The sequence below is a fragment of the Neofelis nebulosa genome, chromosome 17 (assembly GCF_028018385.1).
Source record: "Neofelis nebulosa isolate mNeoNeb1 chromosome 17, mNeoNeb1.pri, whole genome shotgun sequence".
Classification (NCBI taxonomy): Eukaryota; Metazoa; Chordata; class Mammalia; order Carnivora; family Felidae; genus Neofelis; species Neofelis nebulosa.
In genome coordinates this window covers 1,939,504-1,957,267 of record NC_080798.1, presented here as the reverse complement: position 1 = coordinate 1,957,267, position 17,764 = coordinate 1,939,504, and the positions used below count along the sequence as shown (strand labels likewise).

The 17,764-nt window shown below is 46.6% G+C and overlaps 1 protein-coding gene across 1 annotated transcript in view; it reads left to right on the top strand.

Annotated features, from left to right (window-relative positions):
- The window catches only part of LOC131500085 (uncharacterized), a 173,834-nt gene that overhangs the window by 28,405 nt on the left and 127,665 nt on the right, over window positions 1–17,764 (top strand). Inside the window, exon 8 of the mRNA XM_058708823.1 lies at window positions 16,090–16,212. Within this exon, the coding sequence (XP_058564806.1) occupies window positions 16,090–16,212 (123 nt within the window). The remainder of the gene's footprint in view (window positions 1–16,089; window positions 16,213–17,764) is intronic.

The window sequence follows — 17,764 nt, the reverse complement described above, 5'->3', positions numbered from 1 at the left end:
TTCCATTCACCCCACACCCCTGAAATTGCTCTGCTCAAAACCTACTATGTTGTTAGGTCTAGTGGTCACTTCTGTGTCCTCAGGTTATGTGGCTTCACCATGGCCATCTACACAATTGACCTCTTTGTCTTTCTTAAAAACACTTTCTTCTAGTGCCTTCTTTGACCCTCTGTTCCCTTGGTTTCCTGGCTCCACTTTCTCCTTCTGGCTTCTCTTCTTTTGCTTTTAGATATCAAAGCTGAAGATGTGCACATCCTTTGACTAGGCCATTCTCCCATTCTCGTTCAAGGAGCCTAGATGGTGACTCCCAGGAAGGCATACTGAGCGAGGAATAATAATCGTCTCCAACATTGAGTATTTCATCTATACCAGTCGTGTTCTGGACACGATAAGCAATTCAGATCATGTTCCTCTTTTCATTGAGCTGACAGTCTTGTGGGGCCAGAGTCATCATCAAACAAGTTGAGAATAAGGAAGTTCCCACAAGTTGGGAAAAGACGCGTTGGTCCCCAGCCAGGGAAACAAACAGCCACCAGAATCAGTTTTAAACCCATTCAACCGATCGGTGAAAACTCGCCTCAGAGAATGCACTTTTTGCAAGCCAAACAATCGGTGTCAGCACTTTGCTTTGGAAAGTCAGCCACTGAAAGAGCTCATCAAGGATGGACTCACTCTGATAAACACGCCTATAAGTGCCAACCAATCAATAGGGGTCTCACTTGAGAGACCACGGTCCTGTAGATGATGTCAACCTGGTTGTGTCCCAGAAGGCCTGCCAAACCCTGAGCTCCAAATTCTGTATAAAGTCAGTCGATTCTGTACAGAGGTGACCCAACCAGCCTTGTACTCCCCCATTATGGTAAAAAAAATGAGTTCAGCATTGACCTTTTATTTCACATACTGAATTGTATTCGTCTGCTAGGGTTGCCATAACAGAGCACCACCATGGTAGGAATCTATTTTTGTGCAATTCTGGAGACTAGAAGTCCAAGATCAAGGTGTCTACAGGGTCAGTTTCTCTTGAGGCCTTCTTTCTCCTTGGCCTGTAGATAGTGTCTTTCCCCTGTCCCTGTGTATATGCAAATTTCCTCTTATAGGGATAGTAGGCAGATTGGATTAGGGTTTACTCTAATGGCCTCATTTTACCTTAACTGTCTCTTGAAGGGTCCTATCTTCCAGTACAGTTTCATTCTAAGATACTGGGGTTAGGACTTCAACATATGAACTCAGGGGATATAATTTAGCCCATAACAGAGTAGTAGTCTTATTGTGGGATTGTGTGTGTGTGTGTGTGTGTGTGTGTGTGTGTGTGTGTGTGTTTAGTTTTTTAATGTTTATTTATTTTTGAAAGAGAGAGACAGAGCATGAGTGGGGGAGGGGCAGAGAGGGAGGGAGACCTAGAATCTAAAGCAGGCTCCAGGCTCCGAGCTGTCAGCACAAAGCCTGATGCTGGGCTAGAACTCAGGAACCATGAGATCATGACCTGAATTGAAGTTGGACGCTCAACCAACTGAGCCACCCTGGCACCCCTGTTCCTGCATTTCTAAGTTTTCTGTGCTTTCCTCGGAATATGTCTCTTTCCTCCAGTAGGAGTGACAAAGTCTTTATTACCCCTGGTTTTTGGACACATGCCACAAGTTCTCCCTATGAGCAAAATTCATTTCACCTAAGTCTTTATATTCTGGGCTGCCTGGGTGGCTCAATTGGTTGTGTGTCTGACTCTTAATGTAGGCTGAGGTCATGATCACATGGTTTGTGGGATTGAGCCCCACGTGGGCTCTGCACTGACATTGTGGAGCCTACTTGGGATTCTCTCTTTCCCTCTATCTGCACCTCCCCTGCTCATGCTGGCTTTCTCTTAAATGAACATTAAAAAAGAAAGAAAGAAGAAAGAAAGAAAGAAAGAAAGAAAGAAAGAAAGAAAGAAAGAAAGAAAGATTGTTAAAAAAAATTCTCTATATTCCAGATTGCCCATTCGTTGCTTGCCTGCCCCTCCTACCTAACACAGTATCAACTTGGGGAATTTAATGTTCCTTGAGCAGAGGTAGACTGGAGAATAGTGAACCTATGGTGAAATCATGCGGTAGTAGCCTTTGCCTCGGGATGTAATTAGCCTCAGATTGTTTCTCCCTACTGTCCTGTCCTCTCCCTTGGAAAGTAAACACCAATATGGTGAATTGCATATGGCCAGAACCAGTGCTTTCCACTTCACACAGCCTCAGGGTCTAGGCTTGCATAAGGTGAATCCCCCAAAATTTAAGGAGACACCAAAAAACTCAGTGCCAAAGATAAATAATGTTTGAATGCAACGTTTTATTTATTTATTTTTTTTAAACAAAGTTTTTTTTAAGTTTATTTATTTATTGGGGGTGGGGGGCAGAAAAAGAGAGAAAATCCCAAGAAAGTTCTGCATCCCGACGCAGGGCTCGAACTCATGAACCACGAGATAGTGACCTGAGCCAAAACCAAGAGTCAGACGCTTAACCGACTGAGCCATCCAGGTGCCCCTGAATGCAACATTTTAAAGAATCAAAATGAACGCAAAACAATCTGTGATGAACGGTACCAACATTTTAAATGAGGCCGTCTGGCATTGCTGATTTTTCCGTTACCCTCAAGCTCTGACATAACGTGGCATGGCACCGTTACTGACACTGTCTTTAGAATTCTTTTAAAAAAATTAAGTTTTAAAATCACAAATCAAAATTTTTAATTAAATTAAATATTAGAATCAAAAATTTAAATGAAATTAAAAATTTTAAATCTAGAATTTTAGTGAAATTAAGATTTTAAAAATCTAAAAGTTTTGTATTTTGTTCACTATGGATTCTTTGGCATTCATTTTGATTTTTTAAAAAACAATCCACTAAAATGTTCTTTATGTCAATTCCTGAACTTTCAGCCTATGAGGGCAATGCCTCACTCACCTCATCCTAATCCAAGCTTTGCTCATCCTCTCCCATCCTCTCCCATGGCCGCCTCTTTCTCCAGCCCAGACCTCTGATCAGAGTTAGTTGATTCCTGGGCCTTGGTGCTTGGATGGCATTGAGCACCTGAAGTGCAAAGCTTGTAAGAAATCCGATCAGGTCTTTTTCAGACAGGACCTTCTTCCAGCAATTCCCAGCTCAGCAAATGGGCCTCCATCCATCCAGTTTCCAAGCCACAGAGCCAGAAACATCTCTGACTACTCCTCACACCTCTTGTACCAGAAAATTTATAGGCTCCACCTTCAAATACACCTTCTTCCGTCTGGCCTCCTCCGCTCTGCTTCTCTCTAAGCACCCCCTTTTTCTTCATCCCCAGCTTTTCTCATCTTTTGTCAACTCTTTCTTTTTAATACTTTGTATTTTATTTTTCAGTTTTGTTGAGATATGTAAAAAATCCTAAGACTCCACCAAAAAACTGCTAGAACAGATTAACAAAGTCAGTAAAGTTGTGGGATATAAAATCAGTATACAAAAGTCAGTGGCATTTCTGTACACTAACGATGAATTATCTGGAGAAGAAAGAAAATAATCCCATTTGTGATAGCATCAAAACCAATAAAATACTTAGAAATGCATTTAACAAGGCAAGTGAAAGTTCTCTACACTGAAAACCAAACATAAACCATAGAAGACACAAATGAATGGAGAAATATCCCACATTCATGGATTGGAAGAATTAATATTGTTAAAATGTCCGTATGACCCAAAACAATCTACAGAGTCAATGCAATTCCTTTGCCAACTCTTGGCCTCCTCAACAAGGCTTGTCCTGACTTCCCTGTTCAAAAATGCAGCACCTTCTCCCTTCCACTGATGAGGCCCCTTCCTTGACCTAACTCTACTCAGGCTTCCTGACTGGGTTCCCCAGCCTTCCACTCTGTCCTTGGCCTGAGTCAGTTTGGCAAAACTTCCCTGTCATTGGTCTGATCACTTTCAGACTTGTATCACCCTGGCCTACCTTCAGCAAGAATCCTATTAGGTCAGTTTAGTAAAGAATTTACCTACTTCTTCATAATTTTTCACCCATCCCTGGCTGTAAATCTCCACTTTTCCTTATTATATTCAGAGTTGATCCTGATCTCTCTCCCCTACTATAGTAGCCCCTACTTTGAAAGCCCATTGTATTAGCTCTCTTGAATAAAATCTTCTTTACCATCTTTGGGGTGCCTGGGTGGCTCAGTCGGTTGAGAGTCCCAACTCTTGATTTTGGCTCAGGTCACGATCTCATGGTTCATAAGATTGAGCCCCCACATCAGGCCCCATGCGCTGACAGCAGGGAGCCTGCTTGGGATTCTCTCTCTCGCTGTCTTTTCCAAAATAAACAAATAAACTTAAAAAAATATATATATCCTATAAAAAATCTTTACCGTCTTTAACAAGTGTCATGAAGGGTGGAGGTGTTAGCTGTGCTGGTAATCATGTTGAAGTATATAAATGTGTCAAATCCACACATCGTACACCTTACACAATGTTATACGTCAATTATATTTCAATAAAACTGGAAAAAAGTGCCCTGAATAATTTTTCCTTTAACGCTGCCTAGCATTCTGTACCATCTTTAACAGGCTCACATATCACTTGCTAGAACACTGTATAATTTCCTGAATGATTCCATTTATCTTTTTTGGCTGTCCTCTCCTGTTAGTCCTAAATCCTGTTAGAACAGGGATTTTCGACTTGAGGCAATGTTCTGCCTGCGGGACATTTGACAATGTCTGGAGACATTTTTGGTTGTCCGAACTTGGGGGTGGGGGATGCTGCTGGCATCTAGTGGTGGAGACCAGGGACGCTGCTGAACACCCTACAAAGCACAGAGCAGACCCCTACAACAAAGATCATCCAGCCCAGAATGTCAGTCCCTCCAGGTTGAGAAAAGCCACGCTAGAATGTGAGTCCATGAGGGCAGAAATTTCAGTGTGTTTTGTTCGCTGAGTTAGAACAGCGCAAGGAGAACGTTTTCCATTAGTGAATCACCTCCTTAGTGGTCTCCCTGCCTCTATGTAGCCTCCCTCCAGCCCAGTCTTCAACATCAGCTGGGATGCCCGCGTACAGAGCTGACCAACGGCATGGCAGAAATCCCCCGGTAGTTCAAGTCCAGGTGGCTTGGCAACAGGAAGCTGGCCCCTTTTGTGACCCGGGGAATGGACAGGTAGCCCAGGCTCACGTTTCCAGGAGAGATTTGTTCCTGCCCATTTCCGGTATTCTCCCCAAATGTGCCTCCTGGAGGCCCTAATCCTCCTTCAGTAGGGGAGTTTAGGGGAAGGAAAGGAGTAGAAATGACCCCACACTGCTCCCGAACCTGTCCTGGCTGATCTGGCCTTCTTTCCCTGGAAGGAAGTGATGTTTTTACTCAGGAGTAAAATCTTGGCAGGTCATTAGCCTACACATCTCTCGGGAAGGGAAATGCCTATCATAGTTGTAAGGCAGAAGCATGGATATCAGTGCGCCTGTCCCCCTGACCACAGTCCCCGTATACCACAAGCCACAAAGTCCTGTCCATTATGCCTCAAAACACCTTCTTCAGACAAGATCTCTCCACCAACTTTGCAGGGCCCCCCTGGCCCATTCCACCGTCATCTTTCTCCTGGATTACGTTATCAGTCTCCTGATGGTATCCCTGCTTCCATTCCTGCCCACCCTCCGATTGATTCCCCACACAAGTAAGCTTTTACCACTCCCTTACTTCAAACCGACCAACACCCCCCGCTCCAATTGCTATTAGAAAAAGAAGAAGAAGAAGAAGAAGAAGAAGAAGAAGAAGAAGAAGAAGAAGCAGCTCCATTATTAAAAACCATTAGGCTTTGAGGCAGAAGAGGCTCTTTAATTTCCACTTAGGAGGGTTTAGGGGAACAATAAACCCTCCATAGTACGAAGTGAAGAGAGGCAATTGAACTCACCTTAAAGCTGTGTTTGTACATTTTTTCCAACTATGATACAGTATAACTCACTGTGAGTTATAAACAGATGATGGCTAAGAATATTGTGGGTGTGTATGTTGAGGTACCTACAGAGCTGGGTTTCCCAACATCAGCGCCTCTGACACTGATGTCTGATTATTCTTTGGTGTGTGTGGCAGTGGGGAGGCCAGCAGCATCCCTGGCCTCCACTTGTTAAGTGCCAGGAGCACTGCCCTTTAAATGCCAGGAGCACTGGCTACCCCCAGTTGTGTGGCCAAACTCTTCCCCAGACGTTGCCAGATGTCCGCCCAGGGGCGGGGGGGTGGGGGTGGGGGGGGTGGGGAGCGCAGGGTGTTTGGTGAGAACAGGGGCATATGTTCCTGAAAAAGGAAAAAGTGGGAAGCACAAAGTGGACACAGCGCGTGTCAACTCCACAAAGTCAGGGGCTCAATTTTTGCTGTTTTGTAAGCCGTGGTATCCCTAGCACCTGAAACAGTGCTTTGCACAAGTAGGCACTCTGGTAAAAATTGCCGAATGAATAGCATCCTCCCAATTTCATTACAAGTGGTTTTATGAATATATTTTCACTGGGAAGGTAATGTGTGAAAATATTCCAAAATGTTTCCAAGACTCATCTCTGGTTACTCTTGTGGGTAGTTTTAATTTTTTTCCATGTATGTATATATGTACATATGTGTGCATGCAGTTTCCAAAGTAGTTGCAGTGGGCACATATTCCTTTTAGCATGGGAAGAATAGAACAATCTTCTGTAAAAGAGACAAGAGATAGGCCAGCCTGGACAACATATTCCTTTCAAAGCCAGAACAACTGTGGCGGATTAAGTCCAGGCTCTGTTCTTCCTGCCCTTAGCCCTGTCCGCCCCCACAGCTGTCATTTGATCCAAGGACACATCTGCAGGCTCAGCAAATGGGGTAACACGTGGCTGGCCCTCCCTTGAGGAGATCCCTGCCCAGCAACTGCTAACCATCCCTATGTAAATGTGGTCCCATTTTTAGGGAAGGGTCACGGGTCAGCCATGTGGTTATACGCAAGGTGGGAACTGGGGAACCCGGATCTTGTACATTAAGTTGTGCCCAACTGTCCTCGCCAATGTCTTTCAAAACATTCCTCTTCTCCCTCGTCTCTGTGACCACACATTAACTCCAGGTCACTTTGGACTTGAGTGGCATCTGATGCGCTTTGCTTACAGTCAGAAGGGTCTTCACTGGAGAAAAATCTGTTAACATCGCCCTCCTTGCTGAAAAGCAGTCAGCAGCCCTTGGGATGAAGACCACCCCCCTCAGCATTTATTGGATGTTCCAGTAGAGCCAGGCTCTGCCCATAAATCCTGTTTCTTTTGCGGCCCCTCCACTCCACTGGTCTCACTTCTCTGAACCCCTGTGGAATGGGCATCCTGACAGGTCCTACTTTAAATGAGGTAACTTCTATGGAGTTCTTGGTGGATGCTGGATGCCCAGTGCCAGCGTAGGAGGATTCTTCCTAAGACCTTTTTCTAGGCATGGTTCGGTATCTCCCAAGACCCTTGTGAGTGCCAGACATTATGCTGGGGCAAGAGTAATGTGAGAAACAGGCTGGGTCTCTACCCACCCATTCTACTTCTGGCTATAGACCCAAAAGGATTAAAAGTAGTGTCTCAGACATTTGCACACCAATGTTCTCAGCAATATTACTCACAAAATCAAGAGTCAGAAGCAACCCAAGTGTCCGTTGATGAATGGATGGAGAAACAAAATGTAGTCTGTCCGTACAAATGGAATACTCTCCAGCCTTCCAAAGGAGGGAAATTCTGGCAGGTGCTACAACGTGAATGGACCCGGAGGACATCACGCTGAGAGAAATAAGCCAGTCACAAAAAAGACAACTACTGCATGAGCCCACTTTTAGGAGGTACCTGGAGGAGTCACATTCTTAGAGACAGAAAGTAGGATGGCAGGCACCAGGGGCTGGGGCAGGGGGAAACGGGGAGTTGGTTTTTAATGGGGCCACAGTTTCAGTTTCGCAGGATGAAGAGTTTGGGCATGGGTAGTGGGGACAGCTACCCAACAACGTGAAAGTACTTAACGCTATTGAACTGTACACTTAAAAATTATTAAGACAGTAAAATTTTACACATTTTATTGTTTTTAATAATAAAATTAATTATTAAGACAGTAAAATTTACTTAATTATTAAGACAGTAAAATTTTACACATTTTATTATTTTTAATAATAAAAATTATTAAGACAGTAAAATTTACTTTATTATTAAGACAGTAAAATTTTTGTAATTGTGCATTTCACAATTACAAAAAAAAAAAAAAAAAAAAAAGAAGGCAGACCGGGTTTCCACTCCCCACGTTTGTCACACTGCCCTTCTTGGAGGCCACTCTTGAGGGCCAGACTGGGAGCTATGGAGATCTTAGCCTGAAACCCCTCCTTCCCATTGCCTGTCCTTCCCAGTTCTGTCTCCACTTTTCAGGACCCTTCTTCTGGGAGACTTTCCCTGATCCCGCCCAGAATAAGAGAAGTCCCAGTGGCAGGCTGGTGCTGGCCTGCACGGGCTCAGAAGAGCTCCTGGAGCTCGTCTCTTTCCAGCCGCATCTTCAGTGACGCGACCTTGTTAACTTGAAGTCAGCCACAGTGGGAGGATTTACACGGTGGGCATTGGCGAGTGCTGCAAGCCATGCTTTTGTTCCCCCGAGGAGCCTGCTTCGCCTGCCCTGCTCCATGCAAGGGGACATTGTCTGGTTAAAGGATTTATCCTGGCAATGCGCACCATAGCTACAGTCTCTGGGAACTGACAACACAGTTGAGAACAATGGAAGTGATGGTTGTAGCCGTTGCTACAGATTGCAATGTCCCTATGGCCTCTCGCCCTTATAAGACCCTTACGCCAGCCCGGAGGCTTTGGCTTAAGTGTTGTCTCTTCAGAGGGGTCTTTTCCCAAAAACTCCAGCTGGAATAATAGTCCCTTATGCCCTCCAAAAATGGGTGTCACCTCCTATGTGGCCCCAGCCCCACAATTAATACCCATTCTTGGATGTGGATAACTGAGGTCTTCTCCAGGTTATTTATAGAGTGATACACAAACCAGCTACAAGATCCCTCCTCACCCTTCTGAAGCCTCTCCTATGTAGAAATTCCCAAGGAACCAGCAGGTTACCCTGTTTTATTATCTCCATTTTTAAAATCGGGGTAAAACACACAGAACATAAAGTTTACCATCTTAAACATTTTTCAGTGTACAACCCAGTGGTATATTCAACACTGTTGTGAGACACAAGTCTCCGGAACTTTTTTATCATGCAAATCTGAAATTCTGTACCAATGAAACAACAACTCCCCATTGCCCCCTTCCCTCAGCTCCTGGTAATCAGTGTTCTTCTCTTAGTTCTATTAATGTGAATGCCCTAAGAACCTCACAGAAGTGGAATCATACAATATTTGTCTTTTTGTGACAGGGTCTTTTTCAGTTAACATCATATCCTGGAGGTTCGTTTATGTTATAGCAGGTGGCAGGATTTCCTTCTCTTTGAAGGGTGCATAATACTCCATTGTATGGATGGACCACATTTTGCTTCTTCACATCTGTGTGGCTTCAGCCTGTTGGCCCCTGTGAAAAACGTTGCTGAGAACATGGGTGTGCAAATACCTCTTTGAGACCCAGCTGTCAATTTTTTTGGGTGTATGTCCAGAAATGGGATTGCTGGATCATAGGGTCCTTCTCTTTTCTTTTTCGGAGGGACCTCCCTACTGTTTTCCATTGCAGTCCCACCATTTTGGAATGCCACCAACAGTGTACACGTGTTCCAATTCCTCCACATCGTTGATGACACTGGTTTCTTTTTTTTTTCTGTTGTGTTCTTTTTCCTTTTTTTTCTTTGTAATCACCATCCTAATGGGTGTGAGAGGACATCTCATTGTGGGTTTGGTTTGCATTCTCTGATGATCAGTCCTGTTGAGCACCTATTTAAGTACTTGTTGGCCATTCGTATCATCATCCTCAGAGAAGCATCTGAAGTCTTTTGCTCCTTTATTGTTGAATTTGGAAGCTCTTTGCATATGCTTTGAATATGAACCCCTTGTTGGCTCTACCATTTGCAAATATTGCCTCCCATTCCATATGCCCTTTCATGTTGTTGATGGTTTCCTTTGCTGCGCGCAAGTTTTCAAGTTTGTTGCCTGCTTTTGCCTTCGTCACCTGTGTTTTTGGTGTCACATCCAAGAAACCATTGCCCGTTGCCATTAATTTTAAAAGTTGTCTTGACCTTGTCAGAGCCCCCATTCCCTGGTCCGCCCCCCCCCCAGGAGAAAAGGAACAAATCTTCATGAGCTCCGGTGACTCCCCAGAACTTAGCACAGTGCCTGGGACGTGGGTATGTAAGATACTTGTTGCATGAGCCCCATTGTTGGGTGTCTGATAGAATTGTATTTATAGTTTACACCAGACTGTCCCAGGCAGGGTCTCTGAATTCCTGTAGTCGGCACTAGGGAGGGAGAACAGGGGCTTCCAGAGGGGAACCACCTGTCACTGACCTGTACTATGGCGTCTGAGGGATAGACTATGGCTCCTGGGGCCCCAGAGGGCTCTGTACCAGGCCTGGGAATTGGGAGCCTTCTTGCTCTTTGATTTGTAGGGTGCATGGGGTGAGACCCTTCTGCCCCTCTCTACCTGCTCCCCTCCTCTGCTCTGCAGGATTCTGGGGCCAAAAAAGGGGATATAGGAAGTTCCGGGGTTTGCCTGAATCCTTCTCACTGCTGCTAGAGACAGGCTTTACTGGGTCACCTGTCCCGAACGTGGATGAGAGCAGAGGCAGGGTCTCTGTCTACCCCATTCCTGGATATGAAAACATTTACAAGTGGGTCTGTGCTTACCTGCTTCCTGACACACGTTAATAGAGTCGAGGCCTCCTCCATTCCTGGTATGAAAACAGTAACTATCTTTCCCTTTATAGGTGGACTGCATCCCTGAGATACCGCCTGTGTACAGATCCTGTACAGGATCAGGGACAGTGTACAGGACAGGGGGCTTGCCTGAGGTTGCAAGACCAATGGATTGGGGGAACAAGCTTTCTTCCGGCCACCCGGCCACCCGTAGCAAGGGCCTCCAGCCCCAGCTGGGGGGATTAAGGAAAGGAGGCTCCTGGCGTCCCTCAGTCTGGTGTGGCAGCCTGGGAGTGTCCCAGGAGAGAATGAGTGGGCCAGAGGGCTGGAGGCTCCAGATCAATCCAAGACCTGAAGGTCATTAGAGCTGTGGCCTTCAAATGAAGTTACTTGTAACCCTGGAGGCATGCACGCCCCCCAAGGCAGGGAAGAAAGACAGAAGAAAGGCCGATTGTTTAAGAGAAGCAATTTCCCAGAGAGGCGCCAGTGATGAGAGGCACTCTCCAGATGAATAGCATACCTCTCCCCTGCCCCCCAGTCTCACCGAGGCCCATTGTCTTGGGCTAAGAAAACCCTTGGGACCCCAAACCAGGAGACAATTAGAAAGACTGCTTAGAGCAGGAGGGAGTAAAGGGGCCAGATCTGCTCTGACAAATCAAGGTTGAGGCATGAAGTGAAAGGAATACACTGGAAATAATGCTGTGCTTTCTGTCTTCCAGGACACTTACCCAGACTTGTAGGAGAAAGGCTTTCACTAGCTTTCACCAAAAGATGATTGTATATTGTATCTCCATCTTCAATAGTCAATAAATACCCAGTTCACTCTTAATTATTTCTCTGCTAGCATATTCCTCCCAATCCTTATTTTACTGGGTAAACTGGTGCAGGGCCCGTGTTGTGGATGCTACAATAAGTGATGGGTGATCTACAACACAGTTATTATATATTATTAGTATTTATTGTTTTACACTTATATGTGAAATTGTATTCATACGTAGTTATGTATGAGATTGCCACATATAATATCATGATACATATTTCATTGTATGTTATAAGATTAATATAATATAATCATAATAATCTACAACAAGTGAGGGACAGGGGCGCCTGGCTGGCTCAATGGGAAGAGCATGTGCACTTGATCTCAGGGTCATAAATTTGAGCCCCAGGTTGGGCATAGAGATTACTAAAAAAAATAAATACGTTAAAAAAAATAAGGCAGGGGACATACTCCTTTTGTAAGCTGCCACCTTCCAGCTTACTCAACTCAAGCTTTCTTCTTGAGTTGCTTTGAATACGGTCTCATTGTAAGCAATAAGTAATATTCATCCAAGATAAGCAGGTGAGCTGAGCTGTGTTACAGTGGGTGCTCACAGTAAGCTTTTGGTTGGATACTTCCAGAGATTGGTTCTTTGGGTTTTTTTTGTTGTTGTTGTTGTTGTTTGTGTTTCATTTTTCATGTAGGGAAACTGAATCAGTAAAGGGAGAGGTAGTTTGTCCCAGAGCTAGTACACAGCAGAGCCAGGATTTGAACCGCGTGGTTTGGGAGGAACGAGTTGCACTAGTAGAAGCCCACTGTTCAGGACGTGGCTATTTGGTGCTGCACGTGGTGCCACAACCTTCTTCTCACGTACTGTGCGAATCACAAGGGGCCTACCATAACTTCCAACACTGCCTTCACACCTGCATCTGGGCCCCGGTGTCTCCCCTCACATGTTCCTCTGCGGGGACTGCTGCGCTCCTCCCTGAGGCCACCCTCCCCGCCCTGGATCCCATTCCCCTCTCTGGTCAAGGGCATCCCTCCTCACAGGCATCCTCCCCCCACATCCACACGGCTTTCTCTCCTCACTTCCTTCCCATCAGGCCTCTGCTTCTCACCTACATTGTCCCACGGAAAGGCCACTGCACTGACAGCTCTCAGAAGTACTTGACAACTTATCCTCTCCTTAACCAAGTCAAGATGCACCACTGACCCAGCTTCACTGGACCTCCATGGCGATGCTCTCCTCCAACCTTCTTCCTACCTCCGTGACTGTGCTCTAGTGGCCCAGCCTCCACGGTAGCCCCCAGTAATCCTCACCTTCTGGTATTCATTCCCTTGTGCCCTTACTTGGGTGATATGCCCATCCCTGAACTAATCACTGAGGCCAAAAGGACCTACCGTGCTGTGGGCCAGACCTGGGTCCTTGGCCACTCCTGGAGTCAGCAGGGTGGGGATCAGCCCCACCTGAACCATATGACAAGAGAGTAAGAGAAGAGCTAGTCTCAGAAGAGATGGAGTGAGTGCTTGGCCGGCAAAGACAGCATATGGGGTGGGATGCATAGCAGCTATGATGAGAAAAGTGAGGCATGCATGTGTGTTCAGATAGCGAAACACACCCGCCGGCCTCATTCAGATCCACTTTCGTGTTTTCCGTCTACACTCACACATTTCTAGTGGAGTAGCAAATATTTCTGCTTACTTCTTTCTGTGCAATGTTCAGCAAGTGGGTCTATTCATAGTTCATGCTTATTTGGGGCTGCCTAAACGCGAAACACAGTTTGTGTTCTTTGTATAGATTTTCTTACTTTATCCTCTACAATCCTATGAGGTCATACTTTTTTTTTAATCATCACCGCTGCTTCCCACATGAAAATATGGAGGTACAGAGAGGTTAAATGACTTGTTTACAGACACATTGAAAATAATTAATGGAGTTGAGGCCGTATAGCATTCCTTAACCACTATATATTGTGTTGCATCTCTGGAATTCAATTTGTTTCTGTTTTTTTTTCTTCTTCACATTTTATTTTTTTATTTTGAGAGAGAGAAAGAGAACGTATGGGAGGTGCAGAGAGAGAGGGAGAGAGAGAATCCCAAGCAGGCTTTACACTGTCAGCTTGGAGCCTTACACAAGACTGGATCTCAGAAACAGCTCAAACTAGTTTAGGCAAAGAGGGAATTTCTTGGCTCCTGTAACCAAATCCCAGAGGGGGGAAGGAGTGTAGCTGTCCTCAGGGTGGTGGAGTGCAGCCAGCAGCTGTCTCTCCTACCACTTGAATCTGCACGTTGGCATCAGACTGTCCCGCACATCTTCCCCATGAGGTCAGAACGGTGCTATTCCTAGGCTACCCGTCTGCAAGAATGAGTCTTACTCGCCTTGTCCTTAGACGGCTCTGAACTGGCCCGAGGTGTGCCACACACTCACCCGGTGCCCAGGGCACAGAGAGTAATGTTATAGTAGGTCACCTTTGGTGGGAATATGGGTAGAGGAGAAACAGTCCCCAAAATAAGGGGTAGGGTTAATATCCCCAAAGAAACAAGGAGGAACCAGATCTCATTTGTGGGGTCTCGGGATCTCCTTCCTGGAAGCAATAACCTTTGAGGCCTCGAAGCTGAGCAGGAAATGATTGAAAAGAGGAGCAGGGGAGGGGCGAGCACAGGGTTGAGTGGACATATGCAGAAGTCTGGGGATGAGAGGGTTGAGGAAACCCAAAGTGGTTTTTTGCAGCTAGTGTGTAGAGGTGGTAGTTGTTGGGGATGGCAGGGTGTACGTAGGTGCAGAGGAAACCACAGGGAGTCTTGTGGAGCTTGAACTTGATCTCAAAGGTAGTGGTACACTTTGGATGGACGTAAGGTGGTGCTTATCCGATACTCACACTCTTTAACCAACAAAACCCCCTTCTCCTTTTGGATAACCCCCCTCCCACCCCCCTCAATGTATGGGACTCCTGGGATCTGTACCTGCTTAATAGAAACCACTGTAATTTGCTCCGGGATGGACATGTGACTCCATCTGGGCCAATGAGGGGCAGCACTCAAAGCTCTGTGGGAAAAGCCTAGGGATGGAGAGGGATGGATCCCTGATCAAGATTTTTAAGAATCCAGGGGCGCCTGGGTGGCACAGTCGGTTAAGCGTCCGACTTCAGCCAGGTCACGATCTCGCGGTCCGTGAGTTCGAGCCCCGCGTCGGGCTCTGGGCTGATGGCTCGGAGCCTGGAGCCTGTTTCCGATTCTGTGTCTCCCTCTCTCTCTGCCCCTCCCCCGTTCATGCTCTGTCTCTCTCTGTCCCAAAAATAAATTTAAAAAAACGTTGAAAAAAAAAAATTAAAAAAATAAATAAATAAATAAAATATCTGCAGCACTGAGATATCTGTGTTGGGGCGCCTGGGTGGCGCAGTCGGTTAAGCGTCCGACTTCAGCCAGGTCACGATCTCGCGGTCCGTGAGTTCGAGCCCCGCGTCAGGCTCTGGGCTGATGGCTCGGAGCCTGGAGCCTGTTTCCGATTCTGTGTCTCCCTCTCTCTCTGCCCCGCCCCCGTTCATGCTCTGTCTCTCTCTGTCCCAAAAAAATAAATAAATAAATAAATAATGTTGAAAAAAAAATTAAAAAAAAAAAAAAAAAAAAAGATTTTTAAGAATCTGGGTCAATTTACGCCTGAAGCCAACCACCCCTGGGCTTTTCAGTTACTCAATTCAGTACACAACTTTTATTTCTGTTTGTTTGGTTTTGCTTTAGCAATTAGTATTTCTGTCTCTTGTCACCGAAGACGCGTCACTAAGCGCGAGGGGGAGTTAGGTTGGTGTTTTGGAAGGATGTCCCTTTTGAGATTGGATGTTGGAATGGAGAGAGCCAACGTGGAGGCAAGAAAGCAGAGGAGACATAACGGTGGAGTGGACTAGAGACTTGGGACACGTGTCTGTGTGAAGGGTGGTAAATGGAGACAGAAGCATGGAGGATACGAGAGGTGGAAGGCACATTTATGAGGTAGACGTCACAAGACTTGGCAGGTCTTTGAATGTGGGGACGTAGAAGGGGGGAGAGTCAGGGATGACTTTAATGTTTTCAAATTGAGTGGGGACAAGGGCTTAAGATAGGGGTTTTATCTGTCACACATTTCCTATCTAAGTGACAGACAAATAAACTCAAGTTGGTTTAAACAAAGTGAGTGGGAATGTCTTGTCTGCCTATCTGTAAAGTTCAGAGTGCTTCAGGTACGGCTGGATCTAGCATTTCAAGTGATGTCATTAAGACGAGATCTTCAGGGGCGCCTGGGTGGCGCAGTCGGTTAAGCGTCCGACTTCAGCCAGGTCACGATCTCGCGGTCCGTGAGTTCGAGCCCCGCGTCGGGCTCTGGGCCGATGGCTCGGAGCCTGGAGCCTGTTTCCGATTCTGTGTCTCCCTCTCTCTCTGCCCCTCCCCCGTTCATGCTCTGTCTCTCTCTGTCCCAAAAATAAAATAAAAAACGTTAAAAAAAAAAAATTTTTAAAAAAAAGATGAGATCTTCATTTCTCAGTCTCTGGGACCTGCTTTCCTCTGATCGGGCTTCATTCTGCCATAGGCTCTCCCCTCAAGATGGTGAAGATGCTACCAACAGCTCCAAGCGTGGGTGCCGCTTGCCATTGCAGCAGTGGAGACGGAGTGCCTCTCTCCCAGTAATTCTACCGAAGTTCCGGGCCCATCCGTGAGTCAGTCCCTGAGATGCTGGTTGCACAGACCTGAGACCTGTATCCATTCCTAGATCAGAAGTGATGTCACTCCCACTCACCGCAAAGGGCTGAGAGTAGGGGTGGCCTGGCCCCTCAAATGAAATAGGAAGCTTGATGACCAAAATAAAGGGGAGTGCTTGTCGGGCGAGCAAACCAACAGGCACCCGATTCGATGAGTACGAGATAATTCAGTGAGTAACCCAGTGTCGGGGTGGGGTGGAATTGGGGATCTACAGAATGCATGGGGGGGCGGTGGGGTAGCATCTTCAGGGAGCTCAGTGAAGGTCTGGGGTTGAGCGTCTGGGGTTGAGGGTCTGGGGTTGAGCGTCTGGGGTTGAGGGCAGGTTTGCAAGCTTGGATTTAGCTGCATTTGAGATGGAGCAATTGGGAATGCCTCTTTGAGGACATGGTATTTCATGTGAGCCCCTGCGGTATGGGAAGCAGCCCGCCCTGATCTGATCGGAGGGTGGCTTGGAGGCGGGAATTACCTTGGTGTGATCAAAGACCCAGATGAAGACCAACAAGGCTAGAGCCTGGGGAGCGGCAGGAGCTGGGAGGCAGAACCTCGCGGGCCTTGTAAATGCCTTCTTGAACACTCTGCTGGAAACCATAGCAAAGATGTAGACAGAATGAATAGGGTGTGGTGTCACTGACCTATGAGGGTCTGCGGGAGGAGGGCAGACCATCCGTAAGGAAGCTAAAAAGAAGAGGAGGAGGGAACAGAGGCAGGGCATTTCTGTGTCACCTTCCTTCTCTAGTAGGATGTTCAACACAGCCCAGCCAAGACCGGTCACCCTCAGTTTACTGAGTAGAGACCTGTGCCCAGAGCTGTTAGTGGCCTGCATCCCAGAGCCACAAAGCTCTGGGGCTTAGTGAGTGTCTGAGCCAGGACGTGACTGAATAGGAAGACCCTCTTCCAGATGCTGAGTCCCGGGAGTGCCAGGTGGGTTATGGACCTCATGGGTTCTGGAAGCCTGTCTTCAACTTGGGTCTTGCTAAGTCCGTTCTGCAAAGAACAAAACCAAAGAGCCTGGAAATCTGACCACCTGGCTGAGCTGACCTGGGCCCAGAAGGCCCCTCAGCTCGAGCTCTGAAAAGAAGGGGTTAAACCTTCCGGCCCATTTGTCCTTGGAACCTCAGCTTGCATCCCACCCTGGAATTTTCCTCTGAGCTGCAAAGCCAGGCCAGCTGCCAAGCCATATATACATTGCAGGGTAGCCAGGCAACGCGGCGCTCTTTCTGGGAAGGCTCACAATGTGGTCACTGTTTTGTAGACGCCAGGTTCCAGATGGAAGAAAGACTTTAATCCCCAGCTTCAAGGCTGTTTGGCACACTTCACTCCTGAGATCCCGCGCGGGCCAGTTTTCACTCTGACTCTCCAGCGTGGCCATGTTGTCACATTCTGTTTCTGATGTTTTAGATTTTAATCCTTTGCAAGTTGGGTTTGCGTAGAGAGGGGAGATGGAGACAAGACCGGAGGGAAGTTTAGACACAGAGAGAGGCAGGACCTCCATGTCACGGTGGAGG